This window comes from Acomys minous, assembly GCF_964271855.1.
Source record: "Acomys minous genome assembly, chromosome: 10".
In the NCBI taxonomy this organism is placed as follows: Eukaryota; Metazoa; Chordata; class Mammalia; order Rodentia; family Muridae; genus Acomys; species Acomys minous.
This window is the reverse complement of record NC_140491.1, coordinates 112,386,309-112,410,661: the sequence shown is the minus strand read 5'-3', so window position 1 is coordinate 112,410,661 and position 24,353 is coordinate 112,386,309. Positions and strand designations below refer to the sequence as shown.

Here is a 24,353-nt window from a genome sequence, read left to right as displayed (position 1 = left end):
ATTATGATTAAAAAATGTAGTCTCAAAAATCAGACATCAGCCTTATGAGGGATGGCATAGTCTGTGATTGTTCTTTCCATCCATTTTCTTTGTAAGTTTTAGTACAAATCCAGTAGAAAAATAAAAATGGAGGGTTTTTTCTTTCAATTTTTAAAAAACATATTTACCAGAATGTTCTTATTTTAAATCATAAGGTTGTTCTGTCAGGAGAAACCTATTTCAGAAATAATTATCCTTACATAGAAGCCAAACAAATAATCTATTGTGGAACTGAAATGTCATTGGTGATCCATGCTCACAACAACAAATTATAAACATTGCTTCTACTTTCTGATCTTTGGTGAATGAAATAAATTAATATCCAATTTTTCTTTAAAGTGTGCAGTTTCTTTTATGGCAGAACTTCTTTATGCTATATAATGAAGTGTATTTTAAATTATAGTAAAATATTATTGAGAAAAAGAGGGTGCTTTTTGGAAAAAAAGAGTTACATTTTAAAAACATATCTTAAGCTTATTTGCAGAGGTTTAAAGTTTTCCTTTGTGAACTGAGTATTGAACATAACTTGGAATTTTAAAGAAATATCAAGATCGCTTCAAAGAATCCTTGCCTCGAACTCCAGAGAAGTAACCTACTTTTCCATAATTTTTTTTGGCTCTGAAGACTGAGGAGGCACCATCCCCTGACAGTCACTGTATTGTTTCTTAGTTTCAAGCAAGGTACACAGGGAGTGAGTGGAGTCTGGCCAGTCCTCCAGCAGGCATAGGGGACAAGGAAGAGTTTGTGACGGCTGCTTCTGCACTCACTGGGGGTGTAGCTCAGCTCCCGATGCATTTTCTAGACAGAAATTACAACCTGGCTGAACGGACTGTCGTTAAGAAACATGCTGCTAGGTAAGTAACAGCGCTCACAGATGGCCGATGCTTTGTTCTCAAGTGATGGGAGACATCTCTGTCTGTGTACTTGGTTTTGCTTTTATTTCTCAGGCTTGTAAGGTCTCAAGCAGTGCTAGACAGCGCTATAATTAGTACTATTTATCCTGCCAGGTTTTTGGTGATGATAAGACTCGACAATTTAGAACAACCTTAGAAATGTGTATCTCTAATCGTGGTTAGCGTTTGACCTGCAGTCTAAGATTTCCATTAACGTGAGCATATCATTTGGGATTTTATTGATAGTTGTTTGAGACAATAAAGTCCTCAAGATATAAATGTAAAAATGAAGTATTTAAAAAAAAATATAGTAGGCTCATTTATGTTGTTAACAAGCTCTGAAGTATCTTTGAAAAGGAGTAGTTTGCATGCCTATCTTATTAATATTTAAAGTAAATGGAATCTTAAATTGTCAGCATTGAAATTAATTTCAGACAGCAGAACACTAAAAGGTAATGCGGTGCCATGTTGCACATGTTTAGGGATGCTTAAAACTATGTCTTATGTAATCTAAAAACATTTTAAAATTTAACATCAGCATGCATAAGCCTTCATAGAAATCTGATGAGAATTTCCTAACTGCAGAGAAGGGCATAATTAAATTAAAACTTCACTGGATGCTTCACAAACATTTTAAAATGCTTCATTGGTGACTGTTTCACTTGCTGTCAAGTTAATACTGCAAAACATTGGCTGACTCTCATGGTTTAGATTATTTATTTGGAAAACCAACGTTTTCCTAGCAGATTATATCAGCTAGTAAAGGCTACACAAATATCTGAAATCCCTAGGAAACTGAGTGAAGGCATCTGTAGCTATGAGGCTTCACAGTTGCACATGGACAGTCACATATATGACTTGACTTGCTGGAGCAATTCCATCTCAGTATTGGAGTTACTAAGAATGCTTCTATTTGGCATGGTTGATGATACATTTGGGATACAGTTAACTGTTGTTATTTGACATATTGTCAAAATGTTTAGATATGAGCGTTTAATTTTTTTATTTTTTGTCATAATCTCAAGCCTAACTTACTCGGCAAAGCATGCTAAAATAAAGATAAAGGCGGCTTTAGAATTGGGAGACCGTGTTTTAATTCTGCTTGTCTGCCTTGCTCCTAACCACTGGGTTGCCACTTTTATAAAATTATCTCTTCAATTCCACTGTTTTGTTGCTGTTTCATTCTGCCCTCTCTGTCTGTTTCCCTGCCATGTTAGAGGTGGGTAGACATCTGTAAAAATACTTTTGAAATTTTAAACACAAGCTTCTGGAAGAGCAGTTATGCTCATGTAAAGTGGTCACCATTTTCCTAATCATTGCCAAAAGCCTGAATGCATGCCCAATTCAAGCCATCAAAGCCAGAACGTTATGGGTGACACCCATCTCGAAGGCATTTGTTAAAGGGGTTTTGCAGGTTAAATCATCTCTATATTAACTTCCTTACATTGAAAAAAAAAGTCTCAAAAGGTTTTCACCTCACCGTCAGGACCTGTCCCTTTGTCCAAGATTGCCTCTATTTGCTTGACCTTTGCTTGACCTTTAAGGACCTGTAAACTTGAGCTAATATTCATTTCAAGGTTGCGAAGGTGGCAAAGAAGGAACATGAGGTGGCAGGGGTCAGAGTCCAGTCTCCTCAATGTCTACAGAGTGTCAGGAAAATCACCTGCCCTCTGGAGGTGAGGAGACAAACACGGGCGTCTGCTGTAAGGATGGCCTGGGATGTGTTTATGAAGTGTCACATGTAGGGCTGGATCCTGTAGTTGGCAGCCACCAATAGTAGGAGTAACTGTCTTAGGAAACTACCAACCATTGTCTTCTGTCTGGACAAGCCGTACTTTCTAAGATTGTTGATGCTATGGGTTTTACCAAGTTATTTGCGTCAGTTTTCCAGTAAGACGAGTGAATAACTTCCCTGTGTGAGTTTTGAGTTGACCAGAGCTAACTCTGAATTATAGCTGTGAGCCGTAATTACTTCAATGGTTGAGCATATTGACCTCTGGGAGTAAAAGGTTTTATTTTATACTGCGTGTGAAAGAAGCGTTTGTGAATTCATTTCTGTCTTCTATTCATACCTTGGTTAAAATGAGCCCCGGTGTGGTGCAGTCTCTGGAACATTACATAAACTCACTTATTCCTGGCCACGTAGCAGTTGGGAATATGCAAACAAGCCTGAAAGAAACCAAACAGTAAATGTCTTCACAGGCAGGAAACCTAATATTTACACAACAATCAATAGGGGATGGTCAGTAAGGTGGCTTATGACTGTGTTTTCTTGTTCTTAGTGAATGGAAGCTAGCATCCTCCCTTACAGGGCTTGCTTGTGTTAGTGTGTTCAACAGGACTAGACTACAGGACAGCTGTGTCTCCAGTGGCTCCTTTCTCCCCTGTGCTCTGTTCCATATGGGCCATCAGCATGTGGCCCTAAGCCTTGCCAACATGCTTTCTCTTCTTCCTGTAATGCCCATGCTAAAATCTAAATGACCATAGTGGCTCAGCAAGGTTCTCTATGCATCTGCATTTAAACACACTGAAAACTTTGAATGGAAACCTGAAATCCCCAATCTCTAATCCCACCGTTATTAGCAGTAGCCAGTAGGTAGGTGTGAGGTTTAGAGGAACAGAGGCGTAGAACCTGTGCATTCATGTCACCCCCCTCAGGGCAAAATTCACGGGCGAGCTTACATAAGCCTTGCTTTTCTCATGTGTAAAGCATGCATGTAAAGCATACAAGTGTGTACGTGAACAGTCATGTGACATGTCTGCAGTATTACCATTTCAAGGGAGATGCTTAAGAAAAAAAAAATGTGTCCAGGAAGGTTCCTTAGGAGGGTTGTAAGGTAACAAACCAAAAAGTAGAAAAATACTGCTGTCGATGAGGGTTTAGAAAGGAAGGGCTTTGTAAGCCTGTGCAGTATGAGTTTTTCTTGTGTTGTTTCTAAAGTCTTTCAGGATTGGGCTTGATTCAGGGAATCTATTTAAAAAGCAGCACATGTGTTCTATTAAATGAGTGGGTTGTCAGCCGAACAGTTACTCATTGTTAATTTTGAGTGAAGAAGAAGAAGAAGGAGGAGGAGGAGGAGGAGAAGAAGAAGGAGGAGGAGGAGGAGGAGGAGGAAGAAGAAGGAAGAAGAAAAGAAGAAGAAAAAAGACGAAGAAGAGGGAAGTGCTTGAGAGCAAGCAGCACTTGTGTGAATCACATCCTCACTGCACACTCATTCTGTGACCGTCGGCAAGTCACTTGCCCTCCCTGGGCCTCAGTTTCCTTGTGACTGGATTACTTGGGGATCATAAAGTCCACTTGGCCTAATTCCAAGGCTCATGGAGATTAATCAAGATAACATCTGTAAGAACATCTGTGTGTTACCCAAACAAATGGTGAGTGGGTGCCGGTGAGAGGGATGTTGTATCTCGTATTATTTCATATCAATTCCAGGTTTTAAGTTTCACAAAAAAATGGAAGTTATATCAGGAAGTTAAAAGTATTGGTATCCCTCTGCTGTGCTTGCAGACAGGAGCCTAACATAGCAGGACTCTGAGAGGCTTCACCTAGCAGCTGAGGGAAACAGATGCAGAGACCCATATTCCAAACAATAGGCTGAGCGCAGGGGTTTTGTTGAAGAGTGGGGGGAAGGATTGAGGAGGAGGGGATCAAGGACGGCAGAAGAAGACTAACCTGGGCCTACAGGGGCTCACAGAGACCGAAACACCAACCCAAGAGCTTGCGTGGCCTTGGCCTAGGCCCCCTGCTCATCTGTAGTAGATGCTCAGCTTGGTCTTCATGTGGCTCCTCTAACAACTGGACTAAGGGCTGTCTCCAGCTCTGTTGCCTGCCTCTGGATCCCTTTCCCGGAGCTGGGCTGCCTTGTTTGGGCTCAGTGGGAGAGGATGCACTTAGTCCTGCTGGGACTTGAGGTGACTGGGTGGGTTAATATATCTTGGGGCCCTCCCTTTCTCTGGGGTCAAGAAGATGGGGAAATGGGGAGAAGGAGCGGGAGGGTAGGACTGGATAGAGAGAAAAGAGAGGGCTGTGATCAGTTTCATAAAGTGATTAAATAAATTAATTAGTGGAAAATAAAAAAACAATAAAAAGCGCTTTTCCAAAAAATAGTATTAGTATCCATAAAGGATAGAGATGCCGCCAAAGTGTTATTACTGTACATAATGAAATATAATCCTGATATTCTGTAAAGCCAGTGACACATTCCTATTGACATAAACCAAAAACAGCTTTTAATATCTCCAGATATAATGTCATCTCTGGGGCGTGTCTTGTGATTCTTGTCGTGGTCCTCATAGTCCGTTGGGATCTTTTCTTTGCGCACAGCATAACACTTAGCTCTCTTATTTCTTGTTGTGACACGGAAGTAAGCGCTACTTTCTGGTCACATCATTTGCAGGTTTGGTCTAGAATTAGCATTACCTCACTCTGTAGAGACAGTCTTTGTCTTTAGCTATTCTGGCATGCATTAAATAACAAGATTAAAAAGTTAATTGGAAGGAAATAGTGTGTATTTAAACCATGGAGAATTCTCATGAGGTAGATGAATTTTAGGTTTGAAGCAACCCTGCACAAGATTTTTTTTGAAGGTCCCCCCCTCCCCCCTCCCCACTTCCTGTCCCTCTTTGCTGTTTTTCCTGATTCTTATTCCATTTTCGCGATGTCCACCTGCCAATATCGTCTCCTGGTTAGCTTGATCCTTTTTGCTGGGTGAAATTAGTACTGTCACCTCCACTGATGGAAATCCAACAGGAAAGGAAGGTGAACTAGTTACAGGCATTGTGATGTGGCAGATAGGACAGCCCCTCTGATCGGGATAAGCCGTTCTCCCTTATTGACTTACCTAATTTGTTGGTGTTTTATTTCCTATGAGAAAGGCATTTAATAATAAACAGCCATGGAGAAATTTCTTCTGTAGCAGTGTGGCTTTGTCAATTGTGCCTTAGTAGGAGAAAGTAGACATTTGGGAACCAAAATTAAGAGAATGCTGTGTGCCGGCTACACACGTATCCATCAGAAATGGCCCCCACAAGAAGTAGAGTAGAAAACAGCACCAGTGGGACAATACTCAAGGAGTGTTAGCTTTCCAGGGGACTGAGAGATCGAATCTGAATTTCAAAACCATATGAGAAACCAGGGCCTTTATTTATTATATAATATATTGGTACAGAGTCTGTCTCCATATTCTTTAATGTTATACTCTAAGAGGATTTGGGGTAATGTTTTGCTTTGTTTTGTTTTTACTTTAAGATGCCATTAGAGCCAGGTGTGATGTGGCACACACCTTTAATCCCAGCACTCAGGAGGCAGAGGGAGGAGTTTGAGGCCAGCCTGGTCTACAAAGCAAGTCCAGGACAGCTAAAGCTAACACAGAGAGACCCTGTCTCGAAAAACAAAACAAACAAACAAACAAAAAGAAGCCATTAGGTTGAAAAGTTGGAGTAAGAAGTCATACCTATTAAATGACAGTGGAAAATCCAAGTATACAATAGACATCATCTGATGCTTACATATATAATGGCTTCAGGTCTGCCCACTGCCTGCCCTGCGAAGGAATCTAAGAGACTTAAAGATGGTAGAAGACAACAATTTTAGAAAAATATGAAGATTTGAAATGGATCTCCTCTGACCACTGAGTACTGTAATAATTTTCTAAACCCAGATAGCTGAAAAAAGAAAATTCCCCCAGTTATCTAGAATAACTCTCGCACACAGGGACTTGGAAACACTGCATTATGAAGCATTAAAATGGTGTCTTTTGTGCATTTAAAAAATGTTGAAGTGCCTGCACCAAGATGTCCCACCCAGAGAATTGTTTACCCTGCTGCCTTTTGTTTCAACTTGGGCAGCTGAGGACACTGACCTGGTGACAGGCTCTAATCCTTCTGTGGTGCTTGGTCGCACAAATCCCACTGCTCTAGCCTTGATTATGTTTGCATTTCTGTTGGCGATCCAAGATCATCCTCTGTAATTTACTCACAAATTAGCAGAGCCAGACCTATGACCTCTTCCTTTAACAGACTGTTTTTAATTTCCTCTCTTTCTTAGACTTTTTCCAGTTTTCTGTAGAAATCCTTCAAAGTGCTTTGAAGAAGCGTTCCCAATTACTCTTTATTCATTCGGGAAGAATAGAGCGGCCTTAGATAATGTGGGAAGGGCCAGGCAGGTTCTGAATTTGTTCACTAGCTAGGGAACAATTGTCCTCACTGGTTTCTCTCTTTACAGCTCTCTTGGGTCGTTTAGGATACTGTAAGACACTGGGGAAAATGGAGATGGTTTGATAATTGATTTGTTCCTGCTGTGCCAGTTCTAAATCTCATACAGAGCAGCAGAGCCTAAACCTACCCTATAATGTCTTGGACACGCATCTGACCAAACATTCAAGACATAATCAGTTCAGATTTTCAAACAGAATTTAATGGTCTCTGTGCAGAGACGGGGTGATGTATTTCAGAAAGATCAGATATCAACCACAGATGCAGAGGTGCTTTTCCCACACTCTGTTCGTGAAAGGGAAAGGAGAGGGTGTAATCGCCCTGTCTATGGACTAACAGCTGAAACTGGGGCTACAACGAGGCGACTCAGCAGGAGATGATTTTCTAGAAAGATAGCACCATAGAAATCCGTGAGGAGAGAAGCTGCGAGAAGCACCCAAGGCTTCTCTCTTCATCTTCCTTTGGGTGATTGTGCCTTTCCTTAGCTGAACACAAGCTGAAGCCACAAGTGTCACAATACAGGGGAGGAGGGGAGTCTCTCACTCATGTCACACTAAGAGGATGATAAGGATAGGGAAAGTCTGTGGGGACAGACACCTATCAGCACGCTTAGTTTCCTGAACTCATCAGAGAGCAAGCATCCCGTCTGAATCACACTCAATTTGAACAATCCCTGATCAAAGTGCCTTTCTTCTGCACATTTGGCTCTCCTTTTGTAAGTCTAGAAATGGAGTTGGGATTTTTCTAGCTGCTTTCCTTCAACTCACGATTTGTAATGCAATTTTTAATGTCAAGGTAAAGCAATAGAAATCTATCAGCTACTGAAAGTCGTGGTCCCAATTGTGCCACTTCATTATGGCGTGTTTTTAGGGTCTTCAGAGTTCCGTGCCATCAATTGACATGGGTTACAGTCATCTGTGGGCTTATCTACAGCAGTTCTAGCTGTGGATTCTGAATAAAATGGTTTCCATTTTTCTTTGGATTTAGACAGGGGAAGATCATTGCTTTAGTACTTTTCTCAACAAAATCCCACTGGATACCTGTTATCAGCCACACCCAGTTAGATGGCTAGATTATCAAGGTTAGCAAACAGGATAAGAGACTCCTGCTCTTAAACACCTTATAACTTTTTTTCCCTACAAAACTATAACTCTTGATACTTTAAGGACTCCCTTAAGCATCCACAGTCTTGGCATCCATTTGAGAGGGTGGTCCAGAGAGGCCACAGTGTATTTTCTGATGCTCTGCTCAGTTCTGAAAAGTGAGGCTAGGAGCTAAACAAGTGAACTAGTTACAGTGCTATGATTAATAGCATCAACTCACTATTTCATGCTGAAGTAATTTCTGAGTCTCAATTGAGAGTTGTATATATAAGGCTTGAGAAATTAACAAGATATCTTAATGTTCAGAAAGTTCCTCATCTGGCTGCTAAGCAGATGTGCAAATAACCTTGACGACAAAGTAACTGGAATAGTAAATGATGGTATTTTTTGGAAGAGAGGAAGTATTGTAGTAATAATCACAGCACTCAATTTTCTGTGTGCTCAGGCAAGCCAAGTAAAGCTCCACTCTTAGTAATACGTGCCTTAACAGGCGTCCAAAAGTACTTGCTTGTAAAGGCAACATCTCACAGAATCCGTTCAGCTTAAAACAGACAGGAAACAGTTCCAGGTATTGGTTGGGAGAGACTACAAGGAACTGAATTAGGATGCTCGGTAGAAATAATAGTCTTACAGTTTATTGTGTTTGTACTTCATAACAGAACTATTTGTCCCATAGTTTAAAAGGGTACCCATTGAGAAGGTAAACCATGGAAACATGAAAAAGTTGTTCTACTGGGGACAGGAGAGATAGCCTGGCAGCTAAGAGCACTAGCTGTTCTTGTAGAAGATCCAGGTTCACTTCCCAGCACCCACATGGTGTCAGACCACCATACCTAGCTCCAGTTCTTGGGGATCTCATGTGCTCTTCTGACTTTTGCAGGCACTGCACACATAGTGCTACTCAAAAATACTCATAACACATAAAGTAAAAGTAAGAGGAAAAAAGTTGCTCATTCGTTATTCATGTATCTCAGCAGCTGTGAATCTATGCTCTTTACAGCTTACTTGGAAGATCAGTACCTTTATCGTACTTCTAAATCCATACCTTAAAATGTTTTCTTGTCTTCTTATACATTGAAAGATAAGCTCAACACTTGTGTATTTTTAGGACTAAAAGATGTGTCCAGTGAGGCTCTTTGTCATATGTCTCTGATAAAGAAGAGGAAAAGGAAGTCCACTTTCCATGACTACAACAAATACTGCAGATAATTTGGCTCACAGTTGTAAAGTACATGATCAATTGTTCCCATTGACTTGGGCCTTTGGGATACAGCATTATTGGGGTGGGACTATTTGAAACAATAAAACCATGGCTAGACAAAAGAAGTAATGGAAAGAGTGGAACCCCACTGTCTTCTCTCCCCAACTGGAGACCTAAAGAGCTCTTACAAGACTCCCCATCTTAAAGACTGCCCAGCTTTCTAGTATGCACCATTCTGTGCTCAAGCCTTTGAAGAAAGCATAGATTCTAACCATTTTTTATTAGTAGAGCAGCCTTGTATGTTTTTACCCGATTTGCAAAGCCTATCCCCTTATTTGTAACTTCAACATTAATTCATAAACCTGACAATGGGCAAGTACCCAGTGACCAAAGAACTTTCTTCCAGATTCTTGTCCAACTTCCTAGATCCGCATTTGGAATTTCTCATTAAAAATAAGATGAGCATCAGGAACTGGTTTCCTGGGAATTTGTACTTCTCTTTTTATATGTGTTGAATGAGTTGGGTTGTTCTGGGATGTACCGTTATGTCCTGTATCTAGAGGGCTAAGCAACAGTGTAAACATTTTTTCTTCAGAGGGTTACCTAACATACACTCAGTGAATAGAACGCTGTGCTTGATGTGTTTTCTTCAATCTCTAGATGCTTTCTGTAAGGCCTCTCTATATGAAGCAACACTTCTGATTTGTTGTTCAAAAAACTGGAGCCCATATTTTCAGACATTTTAGACACTCAGTCCTCCTACTAACATTTTTAAAGTCAACCATTGAATTGCACTGGTTTATTTTTAGCGGGTCTTCTTCCTGGTATATTTCTGAGCATTTTGTTTCAAAATGTAACTCAAGTACTATGAAAAGTAGATTATACTATTTAGGTTTACTAATATTGAAGACAAACCCCACAGTTAGATGGTTTGCTAGATCTTCTTCGAATGGGCAGGAATTAAGGGAGAAAATATGCACTCTAAAGACATGAGAGTCAGAATTATTTAAATGAGCGTAGGGTTTTCTCCTGTTCTGCACCAGTATTGATGCAAGTCTTTTAGTCTTTGAGTGATTCCAGTGGCTAAGGGGAACAGCGCTGTTTCCTTGCGCTTGCCATGTTGATGCTGAAGATAGAAATTAATTCATTTTTCTTAAGCAATGCTTAAATTGTGTCAGACTGTGACTGCGTGGGTTGTCCAGTGGATTTCCCTCCTGGCTGTCCAGAAAGATAGGGAAAGGTTCAATTGTCAGTCATCCCACTCTAGTGCGGTGACACACCAATTTAAAGACAATCCAGAGTGCCGTGTGTAGATGCCACAAAGGCTCCGCCTCTCGGCTTCTTGTTTCTCTGGCCTGCCGGTTTGCTTTGCTCCTGATGCAGGCCATGGAGTGTCCACCCAATGTGGAAGCACTGTGAGCTACCGATAGAAACAGATGTGTGAAAGAGGCAGCGTGCCACGTTCAAAATGACAGAATTCTTATTTTAGTGATTAAAATCCTACATGCTTTGCTCTGAGCTCATACGTGAAGTCTACCGTATTATCCCTGTGGCATTTAGCAGCATCTTTTACCTGCAACTTTTCATCTGTCCTTAAATGTTCCTTATCTTGAATAATGTATGATATATATACATATGTTCCTTAGAATAAAAACAAACCATGTTCATCAAGGAAACATTCTCTGCTGTCCAGTGTCCTAAGTACGGTGTCTGATAGGTGGAGCTAACGTGAACCAGAATTCCTTTCTCGTACTTCAAGCACACCCCTCTCCTCATATATTTGTCTGGCTTGTGTTGCTGTTGCAGAATACTGGACACTAAGGGTTTTACGGTGAAAATATTTTGTGTTTAGCTCAGAAATTTTGAAGGCTAGAAGTCTAAAATTGGGCAGGCCCATTGGTTCATCCTTCCAGTAACTGCCTAGCCACCAGCTGTGCCATAGCTGGAGGAAGAAACAGAGCCATGCAGAAGGAGCCACTTGGCTTCGCTTCCTAGCACCCCATTGTCATTAGACTCTCATTCCCTGAGAACCAGCAATCACGCCTCCATGACTTAACCACCTTCCAGTAAACCCCGCCTTTTAAAGGTCCCACCACCTCATCACTCTGTTTTGAGTACCGAACTTACAGATCACAGCAGGTGAAACCACATCCAACTGTGGTGACTCTTCTTCAAACATATGCATAGAGAGAGTCATTTTAGGTGAAATCTCTCTTTGCCTATTTATTCTCTTAGCATTTTTACAGAATTTTTAAACTTGGTGTTAGCAGATGTAGTATAGGCATGACTGTACACACAAGTTTTCTATGCCTTAAAAATGTTAAAAATCACCTATCTGTGAGCAGCATGCACATGAGCTTCTGGCTCCTGCATTCACCCAACAGCGTGTTATCACAGCCTACCACATGCCAGGCTCCACGCTAACCAACCACTGGGTGTCTGACAGTGAAAATCCATTTCTCATAGCCCAGCAAAATGGTATCAGGAAAAGCAAAGGCACAAAACTGGAGAATATAAGGGTCTCATCATTGGAATTATGTCCATAAGTTTTGACTCAATCTAGTTTTACTAAGCGGAGTATCACTTTTTTTTTTTTTTTAAGCACAGCGTGCTAGCCATCATGTGTGGAAGACGTTGTTATAGGCCACCTACACTTCACTGCCTCACTGAGGTGAGCCCTCTGCTCAGTATAGACACATCTCACCTACTCATGAGCTGCCCTTCATCCCTCTGCCAAAGCTCCAATTCCCAATTCCCCATGCTGGCCAGGCCTCTCTGCTAGACACTTACCTCACCCTGTTCCGCCCAGACATATCCAACACCACTGATACACACTCTGCCTTCCTCGCCTCTACCTGTTCACTGCAGAAAGGAATTGTTTAAGATAATGAAGGAAAGACTAACTTTGCCAAAAGCGTTATTTGCCACTCCTTTAGCTCAGACATCTATAAGGGGGGAATAAAATAATGTGACCGCTTAAATAATTAGATGATAGATGTACCACTAACCTTGGCCTGGTCATTGCATATCATATCCATGTATTGAAGGGACACACTGCATCCCATGATCATTTATAATAAGCGCTGTTAATGAAAATTTTTTTAAATTGAAATGACGATTAAATATTGATTACTGTGCATCCTAGACAAGCTCCCTTCTCTTTTCCAAGTCTCTCCTTGCAGCTGTGAGAATCATTACTTCAGCACACTAGGTAGCCCTTATCTTAGGAGCCTTACAAGGACATCTGTGTGCCTGAGCCTCCCTTGCCACTTAGTCTGAGCCTGGGCTATCCCAGCCACACATTGGCTTTGGTTGTTAGGGGGACCTTTCTTTTCTTTTCCTTTCTTTCTTTCTTTCTTTCTTTCTTTCTTTCTTTCTTTCTTTCTTTCTTTCAAGATTTATTTATTTATTATTATATACACAGTGCTGTCTTCATGTATACCAGCAGGCCAGAAGAGGGCATCAGATCACATTATAGATGGTCGTGGGCCACCATGTGGTTGCTGGGAATTGAACCCAGGACCTCAGGAAGAGCAGTCAGTGTGCTTAAACTCTGCGCCATCTTTCTTCTGTTGTCTCTGCAGTTGCTACTGCTGAAGGAAGCCTCCCTGCACTGCAATCGCTGCAAGAGCAGGAAGTGGTTGTCTTTGATTGCCTATTAGCTTAGAGCTCTGCAGCCTCTGGGCAGACTCTGAGCTCAGCAAGGGGGCAGTGCAGAGCAGTGGGCTCAAGATTAAAGGAGCTTCCCGGACTTGGGGAGGTCTCAGGCTCCAAGCCAGCACAAGAGCAATCTCAGTGTCATTGTAGCTTGTTTCAGTTTCTTGTGCTAACTGCAACTCAAACATTTCTTTCTGGAAAACGTTCAGGCTCGGGTAGAAATACACAGTTGGCAAGTGCTCTGGTCCCGTATAGACCGGGGTAGAGGAAGTGTGTGCTCTGGGCTCTGACCTTGTACTGGGCATGTGCTGGTAGTCAGTCTCTCTGTGTCAGAGTCAAATCTAGAACATCTGATATGAACAACAAAAAATAATGTTTGTGTGAAGTTTCAGTCCCTAAATATTCTCTGTCTCTGAGTTACAGCTTCATTTGCATATTTACTTTGCTTACATGTTGCTTGCATATTAAACATCTTATCGATTTGATAATGAAAATATTACTTGCCACTTGAAAAATTACACAAACAAACAAAAAAAAACCCCACAAAGGAGCATGTTTACTGACCAGATTAGGCTCTTTGTGTTGTGCCTTTCCAATGGGGAGGGCAGGCACTGGGGTTTCCTCACTGTATCAATGGCAAATGACACTTTTACTCACCGGGCAGAGTAGCTCCCCTTACACAAGGTATAGGGCCAAGCCTGCAGACTCAGGGAGTCTTGGGATGTCAGGGCGAGCAAGTCTGGGGGGTTATTTTTAGATTCTGACGAAGACCTGGACTGTCAGCAAATACTTACTTACTCCTTCATTTGTTCAGCGGAAACATATTTAGCAGCGCCCGCACTCTCAGCATGCTGTTAAGTATGTAACAGGATACAGAGTTGAACATGACACTGGTTAGGTTTCAGAAGAGCACTCCGGAGTGTTAAGGAGGTTGCAACACAGGCTAGAAGACAAAGGCAAGAGGCCAAGCCCCACGCCACTGCAGAGTTAACATAGGGGGTGCAGACATGGAAGGGAGACCAGGCTAGACCCCAAGGACATTCTTGAACTTCTCAGAGTCACGAGTGCCTCCAGTCACCAGATAAAAGTGTTTCATCCTGTGTACAGGGAGAAAAGTACAGTTTCTCAGTCCACTTCAAGAAACTGGAGCACAGACTTGTGTAAAACAGATGCTGAAGCTATGGCTGTTTAGGAGAGGAACACAGGGGCAATGTACTGTGTGCTGGATGGAGTCCATGAGTAAGGAGTTGATTCATTTGATAGAGATTTCGTGGGACACCCATCTGTGAGCTCTGCACCCATAAGACTCAGAGGTTAAGCTGGTTTGAGCCAGGGCTTACGAGGAAAAGCTCACAGAAGAACTGCATGTGGTCAGGATGGGAAGGCACTTTGGATGCTATGCCCTGCTAGACTGGTACTGTCTGGGTATCTGCGCAGCGTAGTAGAGAGTTTAACTCTCAGGAGTATTGATTCTTGGGGACAACCTCTGAACTATCGCTTCTTATATAGCCACCCTCTGAAGCCTTTAGCATACTGCCAGATATGTAGGCACGGTCGCTCTCGGTCCCTGGTCTTATGAAGTGCATCGGTGTATAATAGCGAGACACCACACGGGTGTCTCTTGAGCCTGAGCGAGGGTTATTTGACAATGGCAGTTTAACTTCATCAGCAGTCCCCAGAGTTACAGAAAAGCTGGATGGGAACCAATCCCAAAGCAGTCGGCAGTTTTCAGCCACACTGTTAGATGGCCTCTTTGGGGAGGCTGGATGTCACAGTGTGTGCTCCTGGACATGACAAAAGGTGTTCCAGCTGCCGAGTCAGAGTCAGTAAAGTCAGATGGTTCTCTCATTTGCTTTGAAAGCCTGCTAGAGTGGTGAAGCAGAGAGGGCCTGCGGTGTTTTAATGTTTTCACAAACCTCTCTGCCGTTAAAATTCTGACATCTCTTTTTCTGACAGGCACTCTAGGAAAGGATGGCATTGAAACCACCCTCTCGCCAGCAAATAGTAATGAGAAATGACTGTCGTGTCTTAACATTCAAACCTTATAAACAAATGCTTAATAATAGTAGAGTGTAACAAGATGACATAACAATATTCTTACTATTATGACAAACTAAAAATTTTATGGCCCATACAAAATGTGACAGTGAACAAAAATGGGACCTTAAATGAGCAAGTTCAAAGACAGACAGACAGACAGACAGAGACAGAGAACCCTAAATTACCCTTTCATATGTGCTGAACATTCTAAAGGCAATGAAATGATCTTTAAGGAGGAAAAAGGAGATAGAGGGGGTGGAGTCTGTGAGTGACAGGTGGGTTCATTCTGTGATAGAGGGGGCGGAGTCTGTGAGTGACAGGTGGGTTCATTCTGTGATAGAGGGGGCGGAGTCTGTGAGTGACAGGTGGGTTCATTCTGTCCAGTGATAGCATTAGACTTTCTTTGTGTTTTATTTTAATCTGATGTCCCAATGCTCCTGCCTATAAACCAAAAGGTACAGGAATAAAAGAGGTTCCAGGTTACCGTTGGAAAAGTTGGAATTTTTATTTGAATTGTCAAAATAGTAATAAAACTTCACTGGATTGTTTGAAATAAAGACAACGCCTCAAAACAAGCGAGAGGCATTTAGGGGCCTTAGGAGGCTACAGGGCAAAAAGCAGATTTCATTTTAACATCTGTTGTGATAAATATGTGACCTTGATGCCGAACGTGCATCACACCAAGGCCTTTGTGCAGACTCTTGAGAGATACGACCAGAGGACGGTATGATCTAACTGATAGGTTTATGAAAAGATAATTGGTATAACCTTGGCGTAGGGACCGGCGAGAGCAGCTAACCCAGGGCAAGTTCAGTGCTGTCATCACCTCCTTCCAACTGCAGCAGCAGCAACTCCCCAGGACTGGGACCAGTGTTACTAGGGTGGCTTATATCTGCTTTTCTACATTTGGTAGAGGAACTGTCTCCCCCAGTGTCCCTCCTCTGAAGACTGTGTGTCAGGGTATCCCATTACTGGTGACGTTGAAGCAAAGCTAGGATCTCCGTGACTGCTCCATTGTAAAGAACTGTTTCCCCTTTTTGATTCAGTTACAATGTGTACTGTGACGTTTCAGACTGAGAATATCCTATTCCTTGCTTCTTATTCAGTAGCCTTAACACCCTTTGATGATCGTTGCCTGGCTGGTTATCACTATGTGGTGGTAAAACCCCGGCTTTCTATTCCAGATTTGCGTTGATTTGTATTGTTGGGTTTTGTTGTTGTTGTTTTCCTCTCCTTTTGTAATATTGAACAAAACTGCTTTGAATGCATGTGTTCTTTTCTTTTTTTCCATTTTAATTTTATTATTTTCCTTTAGTTTCACTAACATATAATTGACAAATATATGTATAGGGCTGGGGAGATTACACAGTGGGTAACAGCAACTGCTCTGTAAGCAGGAGGGTCCGAGTCCTAATTCCTGAGACCTACATAAAAAGGGAGGCATGGCTGTGCACGATGCCTACCACCCTGGCACTGAAGGGTAGAGACAGGTGGACTCCAAGAGCTTACTGGCCAACCGCCCAAGCTGAAACAGCAAACTTACAGTTCAATGAAAGGCCCCATTGCAAGGGGATGAGGCAGAAGGTGAGAAAAGAAGGCAACATTCTGCCTTGGACTGTGCATGGTTGCACACAGGCACATAATTCCTTCACATTCAAATGCATGTAACACCCACATTCTCACACTAGTCAGATATATTTATACTGTGCAATATATTTGGTATATTTCTTTCACACACATATGTATATGCATATGGTTTGTAGCCCTGTTTCTCTACATATGTAAGTTAAGCACTACCATCTGAGATGATACAAAGCCCTTAACGTGTGTGTGTGTGTGTGTGTGTGTGTGTGTGTGTGTGTGTGTGTGTGTGCAAGAGATCTCTGGATTCCTTCACGCCTAATAATTTTTACTTTTGACTCCTCTTTCAATTCAATATTACTTTAATCTATTCCTGTATTCTTTGTTTTGATTATCAAACAGTACCAGATTTCCCTATCCGCAAGAGCCCTTGGAAGTTGACTTAGTTTTCCTTAACCTGAACTCCCCAGTTTGAGTACTCCCTCTGTGGCACATCTAGGTAAGCATCCAGACACTTCCAACCAGTGCCCCTAGCGCCGTCAGTAGACACACACTCTCTCTCTCTCACACACACACACACACACACACACACACACACACACACACACACATACACACGAGTTCTCCTATATCTCTCCATTGTACTGCTGTGTATGTGGACACACACACGCACACACATGTCTAGTATCCTCAGAATGGGACTAGACGCAGTAGACTCTGAGGTCTTTCACTTGAGGAATAAGAAGGTTGTTCTCCTTCCACAATTCCGTTTTGTACTTATCTTCCCCAAAGTGAGAACCCTAACACATAAAAATGCCAAGCTGTTTGGTTACTTCTACAGTCCTGCAGTGAACTCAAAATTATCTCACACCTACTATACCAAGACCACTATCAACAATACACTGTCAGCTCAAAACTCCCTCAATTTCCTTTTAGCCTTAGAATACATATCTATCTAGAGCCAGGATACTTTCAGAATAAATGTATGTAGATTATTTCATCACTTCTCAATGTGTTACAGTTTAGATTTAGCTGTTATTGTTTTAATTTTAATTTACTGTGACATTTTATGTGACACCTAGCCTCTAAATGACACTTAAGTGCCCAAGACGGTATTGTTAACTGAAGCAAATTATATAGAAAACTCCAGAACATGTTCATCTTGCAGAGTCGAAACTTTGATCTCCTTGAGTTTTAGTGTAATCTATTTAAGAAGTCATTTTCCTAGGGTGGAAACATACAAATGAGAGGATAACAATCAGTATGTAATGTGAATAAATTATAATGAATAAAAATATTTAATTTAAAAAAAGAAGTCATTTCCCAGTTGGTGATTTAATCTATTTTGAATGTATAACATAATTTTGCTTTTAAATATAAAGAAAGAAAATTTCTACTTTTCTGCCTATTTGACAACTGTGTGCTATTACCATACATAAAGTCTGTTTAGAAAGGGCAAGTGTATATATATATATATCTTTCTCCTTGACCTGGTAAATAATTTCATATTTATTAGTCCCCCAACTTCAAGAAAAAAGTGTTAGGCTTACTGAACTGAAAGGCAGTATAGAGCAGTGATTCCTGCCAGGCCACCTCTAGAATCAGGCAAACTGTGGTTGCCGTCCACCCACACCTCCCGTTTGGAGTAGGTGTGTTACCTGTTTCTCTGCTTCTGCACACTCAGCACGGCCACCTTGAGATGATACAAAGCCCTGAAGTTGCTGCCTGGAGGGTCAGCAGGTAGCATTGCCAGAGGACTGCTCCCCATCCAGGTGCTGGTGAGTGCATCTGAAACTGGGTTCTGCACTCTCAGCATTCCCAGTAAGTTTTAGACCCTTTCCTTTTTCCTCTCTTCTCCCTTCTCATTTGATTTATGAGGAAAGGTTATGGCTTAGCTGGAAATTTTGGCTGGGGAAATCACCTTGTCCTTTTTAAGTAATTGAGAATTAAAAATTAAAAATTACTCCCATAAGATATCTGTCATTGACTGCAGTTGATCCCTGGACTGGCTGTATGCTAGGATGGCAAGTGCCTACCACTGTAAACACTGAGGCGTCTTCCAGTGATCCCGTAGCTAACATCTCTTAGGAAAGCCTGCATCTAATAATAGCTCTGGGGATTTTCCTGAAACCCTTGCTAGCAACCTTGAGACTTGACCAGAACAGCATACAGTTAAAACAAATGAGGTGCCCCTGTTCCTGGGTAGGAGGGTGCCACACTACCAACACAAACATAGTTAGATGTGAAGAGGTGTGTGTGTGTGTGTGTGTGTGTGTGTGTGTGTGTGTGTGTGTGTGTGTGTGTGTGTACATGCATGTCTGTCTGTCTGTCTGTCTGTCTGTCTGTCTATCTTGTCTGCCTCATACGCTGGGGACTAAGCCCAGGACCTCGCATGTACCAAGCAAGTGTTCTATAGAGCCCTACTCCACGACTTCATCTTTCACTTGTGCTGCTCTTAGATTAAAAGCAAGGGCATAAAGGGATATTTGTATGGACAGATACTTTTAATCCACAAGCTGGTTATAAATGGTAGATTCATAGAAATGATTGACTTCACCAATGCAATAAGAAAAACTATAGATGATACTATTGCTATTTATTACAGTCAGATGTGTTTAAGATAGTGCAAAATTATTGCATAATTGCATTCTTAGGGCAGCTCAGTAAAGAATAGAAGATAGGTGTGGAGAGCGCTGTTTGTGTAGTGTTCACTGAGGTCCCTGAAGAGGACACGTTGTCAACACTGTCCCTGTTCAAAGACCTGAGACAAAGTTGGGGATAGAGTGGTCCAAGTGTTCGGCTAATGGTTAGGAGAGGCTGGGCAGTGAGGTCACCATGCTCTTAAGAATTGCTATGAAAACTACTGAGGCCAAGCTTCGGGGCCGTTGCTTGTGTGGGCAAGTGTGGCCACAGGGCCATACATTTTTAGTATTTGCTACAGTAATATATTTTAACCCAAACTGATTAAGACCAGTGTTTTCTTCTACTCCCGCTGTCTTCATCGCACTTTTCCTCTTGCTGGATGGCATCAGTGATAGCCTTGTGTACAGGAGACCAGGGGTTAGAGATTCGTTCACTCATTAAGTGAGATAAGCATGTCGGCAATCGCTTCTGTGTGCAGTTAATACAGGCAAGCTATTGCCAGCCTTCACAGGAGTGAGTGCCTTCCAAGCCTACCATGCACTTTGTTGTCTCACCCAGCAGGGACGGTGGTCATGTTGCATTCTTAATGCTGTGCCAGTCCTGAAAGTGTCAGTGGTCAGTAGAGGAGAAATAAAGAACGAAATTTAGCATAAGCCAAAAATCCATTCTGTCACCAAGCTTACAAATATGCAACTGGATGATTTAGTTGATTCCTAGTCAGAGCTGTGAGTTCTCTGCGTGCAGAACATGCCAGATCCTTTATCATTCTCTCTCTCTCTCTCTCTCTCTCTCTCTCTCTCTCTCTCTCTCTCTCTCTCTCTCTCATACACACACACACGTTTTGAATGGGAGTTGTATAAAATGGGAACATAAAACGTTTGTGTGATTCTATAGAATAACATCTGCATGTAATGCTCTAGCCATGGTAGCCCTGCCAATACAAATGTGTTTGTGTACCGTTACATGCCTCTAAGAATTCTGACCAAGAACCAGAAGTCTAGTCAGCTACCGGATGGCCAGAGTATGAATTTTGTTTCTCCATAATATCGTATGGTCATTATCAGATGAAAAGAGATCAAAGGGTAAGCAACGAAAATGTATGAGGAGGGCGGTAGATTTGTAAGAGTATGCTAGAGTTTGTGATTTTTATGGTATTTGTCTAGAAATTTCATATTGATAACTTGCTGTGGTTTTTCCATCAACAGAGATAAATACTCTCTTTCTTCCTTAATTTGTGTTTAGAATTTCATATTCACAGCCTAAAAGATAGCCTCAGCCTAAACTGCCTAGACTTCAGCGCCCTCAAAATCTAGACCTACTCCATTGTGTACCCATAAAGTGTGCACTCACGGTAGTCTTCTCCACAGGTGCTCATTTATAGAGTGAAACTGCCTGTGTGGGTTAGGTTATGTGTGAGCAGAACCTATTTGTTTCATGCATTTCACATGAGATATATTATGATGTTGGTAGCTCTTGCTTTAATAAGTAAAATCCTAATGCTGGTGGCCAGCTCTCTTCTGTTTCAGCTGTTTTCTGTTGTCTGTGATGAGCAGAGCAAAATCAGCCTCAGTGATGAGCAGAGACACCCCGCCCCCGTCTCACGCCTCAGAAGAGCGTTGTCCTGGGACTGGGTCAGGAAGCATGTAAGAGCCTAGAATACAAGGAAAAGCACACAAGCTATCAAAAGCTACTGAGGCTATGGCCAAAAGACATAGGGAATACATTCAAGAGAATCAGAAAGATTAATAACTACCGGCGTGGGAATACAGTTAAGTGGTAGTTCTTTTATAGAATGCATGGGTCCTAAGTTCAGTTCTGAGTAACATACACACACACACACACACACACACACACACACACACACACACACACACGGGGAGGGGTGAATGGCTGAGATTTACTGTAACTTAGCAGCTATTCTAAAACCCATGATTTGGCCAATTTCAAGTTGTATATCAAATATAAGTGGATATAGAGATGGAAAGAGCGATCTTATAAATCAGAGCTTTGAGCCTGCAGAACCAGCTCTGCCCAACAGCTGGGGCAAATAACAGAAGCGGTGTCAGGAGTTAGATAAAATCTTGTGTCAGACTTCAGTCTAGACTGTACTCTTTCTTTGTCTTAGATCAATGTAGATTTATTGAGCCTTCATCCCCCTCTGTAGAAGGGGAGCAGTCATTTCTACTACGTAACAATGCAAGGAGTTGGGGCCGGGGAGGTGGCACAATGGTAGAGCACTTGCCTAGTGTGACACGAGGCTCTTCAGTTCCGACCTCAGCACATGCCAGAGCTCCCATGTTCCAGCGGCATAGACAGTGATCATCCTTGGGGAAATTGTCTCTTCTCTTCAAGATTAAGTAGAAGATAGCGCTCTGGCCTTTAGGGCGGTTTCAACATTTAAAAAGAGGGATGAAGCCGATCATCGATTCTAAAGTCTTCCTGCCCAGAATTTCTATAATTAGTGAAAAATTACAGGTTTGGGCCATGGTGTCTCAAACCTGCCAGAAGCACACCAAGCTTTAATTTGACTGGATACCAACTGGTAGGCTGGCAAGTTAATGTGCTACAATTGTAACTAGAATAGAGTCTTTGTTTCTTAAAGGTGGAGCTATCTGTCCAATGGGATCTGCCTTGGTATGAATTAAGTGTTATCTTAGAAGTGACGTGGTAAAGGGCTGGAACTGTCTTAGTCTTCTCCTTGGGAATGTGCAGGACCAGCCAAGATATTTCTGGCATGATCAACCCTAGGGGAGATGTTGGCGAATTAGAAATGTTTCCATTCACGGCTTAGATTATGCTTGAGCAGAAGTATTAATAACAGCAGCATTATGTTTTCTAAGTTAAGCAATTGGCATGATCTCAGCTAATAAAAGAAGTCTTCTTCCTTTTATTTCTTGAGTAACTATTTTTTTTCTTTTCATGTATGGAAACCTAAGATTAAGGTCATCACTGTTTACACAGTAATAAGGCAGCGAATCACTGAATTATATGATCCAGATATCCTTTTTTATTTTATTGTAACTAAAGTTAAAACAAGGCTGAAAGTATAAGTCACGCCAATTTTTAGAATCCAAACACACTAGTGCTAATGGCCTTGGAAATTTGATTTACGTATGTAGGTCAGTGTGTTCCTACTGAGAATACAACTTGGGACGGATCTTTCTCTCTGAGGGAGCATTTCATGAATCATAAATCTAAATATTTGAGATCGCTGAGCAAATACTGGAGGATAAGGAGTGCATGCTGTGCTGTGCTCCCCAGGCTGAGCGTGGCATCATCTGTCTCTGTCACCCTTGCTCTGAGAAGAATAGTTTTCCTTTAGACAATTAAAGTTTTTGCCCCTAGGAAAAATACAGCTTCCTGTTTACTTAAAATGCTGCTGTTTGTACCAAATATAATGTGGTGGGTCATAAAAAGTATGTTTTAACAAATGTCATGGAACAAAGTAGAGTTGAGAACTTTGGCATCACACACAAGGAAGGATTCGATCATTTTGATGTGTATTTCAGGTATGTGTGCATGCATCTATTACAGGTATATTATATTCTTGAGTTGTAAAGTAAAATTTATTTCTGAGTCATAGTAAAATATAATTAGAAAGCTGATGCTTTAAAATGCGTAGTAACGTTATTGTGGTAAGGTAACTGTCCTTTTAGTGGTCCATTTAAAAATTCTATTTGCATTAGTCAAGGTTCTTGACATCTCCATGTATATGTGCATGCACATGTGTTCTTAACAAAATCACCCTTGGTTTAGAGGAGAGCAGGGTTAGGAGTCTGCGTAAGCTTTGAGGGGAATATAGAGAGCCTTATACAAGAGAGGGCTTTGTGGGTGGCGTGGTTATGCCATGTGTTGTTTGTTTGTTTTAATTATTTTTTCTTTATGAAGCAGGAAGGTCAGCGTTACATGTCCCACCCAGCCGCCCTGCCAGCCAACTCATACATATGCAGCTGTTTACTTTGTGCTATGTCCCTGGCTCTAATATATGAACTTAGACTTCAGGAATGTAGAGAGCAGAGGTTTTGCCACTGGGCTTTTATTACCTCTCATTTTTCACACGCCCCACATATTTACTCTGTATTAAGTAATTATTGTTATTAGTGATGATGACTAAACTCCGTCCCATTATGCTCTTTATCAATTATTTTTCACCTTCTTATATTTATCCGTATCTTGGTGTGCACAAAGCTTTTGCAGCACTGTATCATGAGTTCATTGTATCATGAATAAATAGGAAAATTATGGCTAAAGTAGGTAAAATAAGTGACCATAATATTTAGGAACACAAACATTTGCATACATATATGCACATAATCATTTACATCATAAAATAAGCCATGAAGGAGGAACAGCATAAGTGGTCTAGGGATGGGTTCTTTCCTAGTTCTTTCCTTCTTTATGGCTCATTTCTGAATCTGAACTTTACAGTAGGTGAGTAAAAAAGACACACGTGTTAGGTATACAGTTCTCACTATTAGATAAAAACAGACAGTGTCAGGGAAAATGGAGTGTTTTCTTGCACACACAGCAAGAATACTTTCTCGCGTGCAGCTTCATATGAGACAGGGAACATCTGGGCTGGGCAGGGACACACTACCACTCAGAAGAAACTAGCCCCGGGGTTTCATTTCTGTGACTTCTCCATCAGTGATGAAGGCTTTATGCTAAAATGCAACAAAACCAATCTGTGAGAAGACAGGAAGTGACGATCAAGCCAGACAGTTCCTTGCTGGTTGGAAGACATCAGGAACGTGGGAAGGAAATTCTTCAAGCACCTGACATGCTACCTGTCTCCACCCAGTTGTAAGTGAAGCAGATACAAGGAGCTTAGGAAGACGTTCACCAATGGGAGCCTAGGTGACAGACACTCAGTGCTGGTGCCTCAAAGCAAACCCATCCGCGTTAGAGAAAGTTATGATGGGAGATCTGGTCAGTATTGTTTGTGGAAACTGGCACTGACCAGGCATCTCTGGGAGGGCAGAG

The 24,353-nt window shown here is 41.7% G+C and overlaps 1 protein-coding gene across 5 annotated transcripts in view; it reads left to right on the top strand.

Moving 5' to 3' along the window:
• Window positions 1-24,353, top strand: part of ZNF385B (zinc finger protein 385B) — a 384,275-nt gene that overhangs the window by 187,038 nt on the left and 172,884 nt on the right. The window contains exon 1 of one of the 5 annotated variants that reach the window (XM_084799810.1): window positions 703-893. The exons of the other annotated variants lie outside the window; for them this stretch is intronic. Within the exon in view, the coding sequence (XP_084655936.1) occupies window positions 884-893 (10 nt within the window). The 5' untranslated portion in view covers window positions 703-883. Of the gene's footprint in view, window positions 1-702; window positions 894-24,353 lie in introns of those variants that run through there. 5 annotated transcript variants of the gene reach the window in all.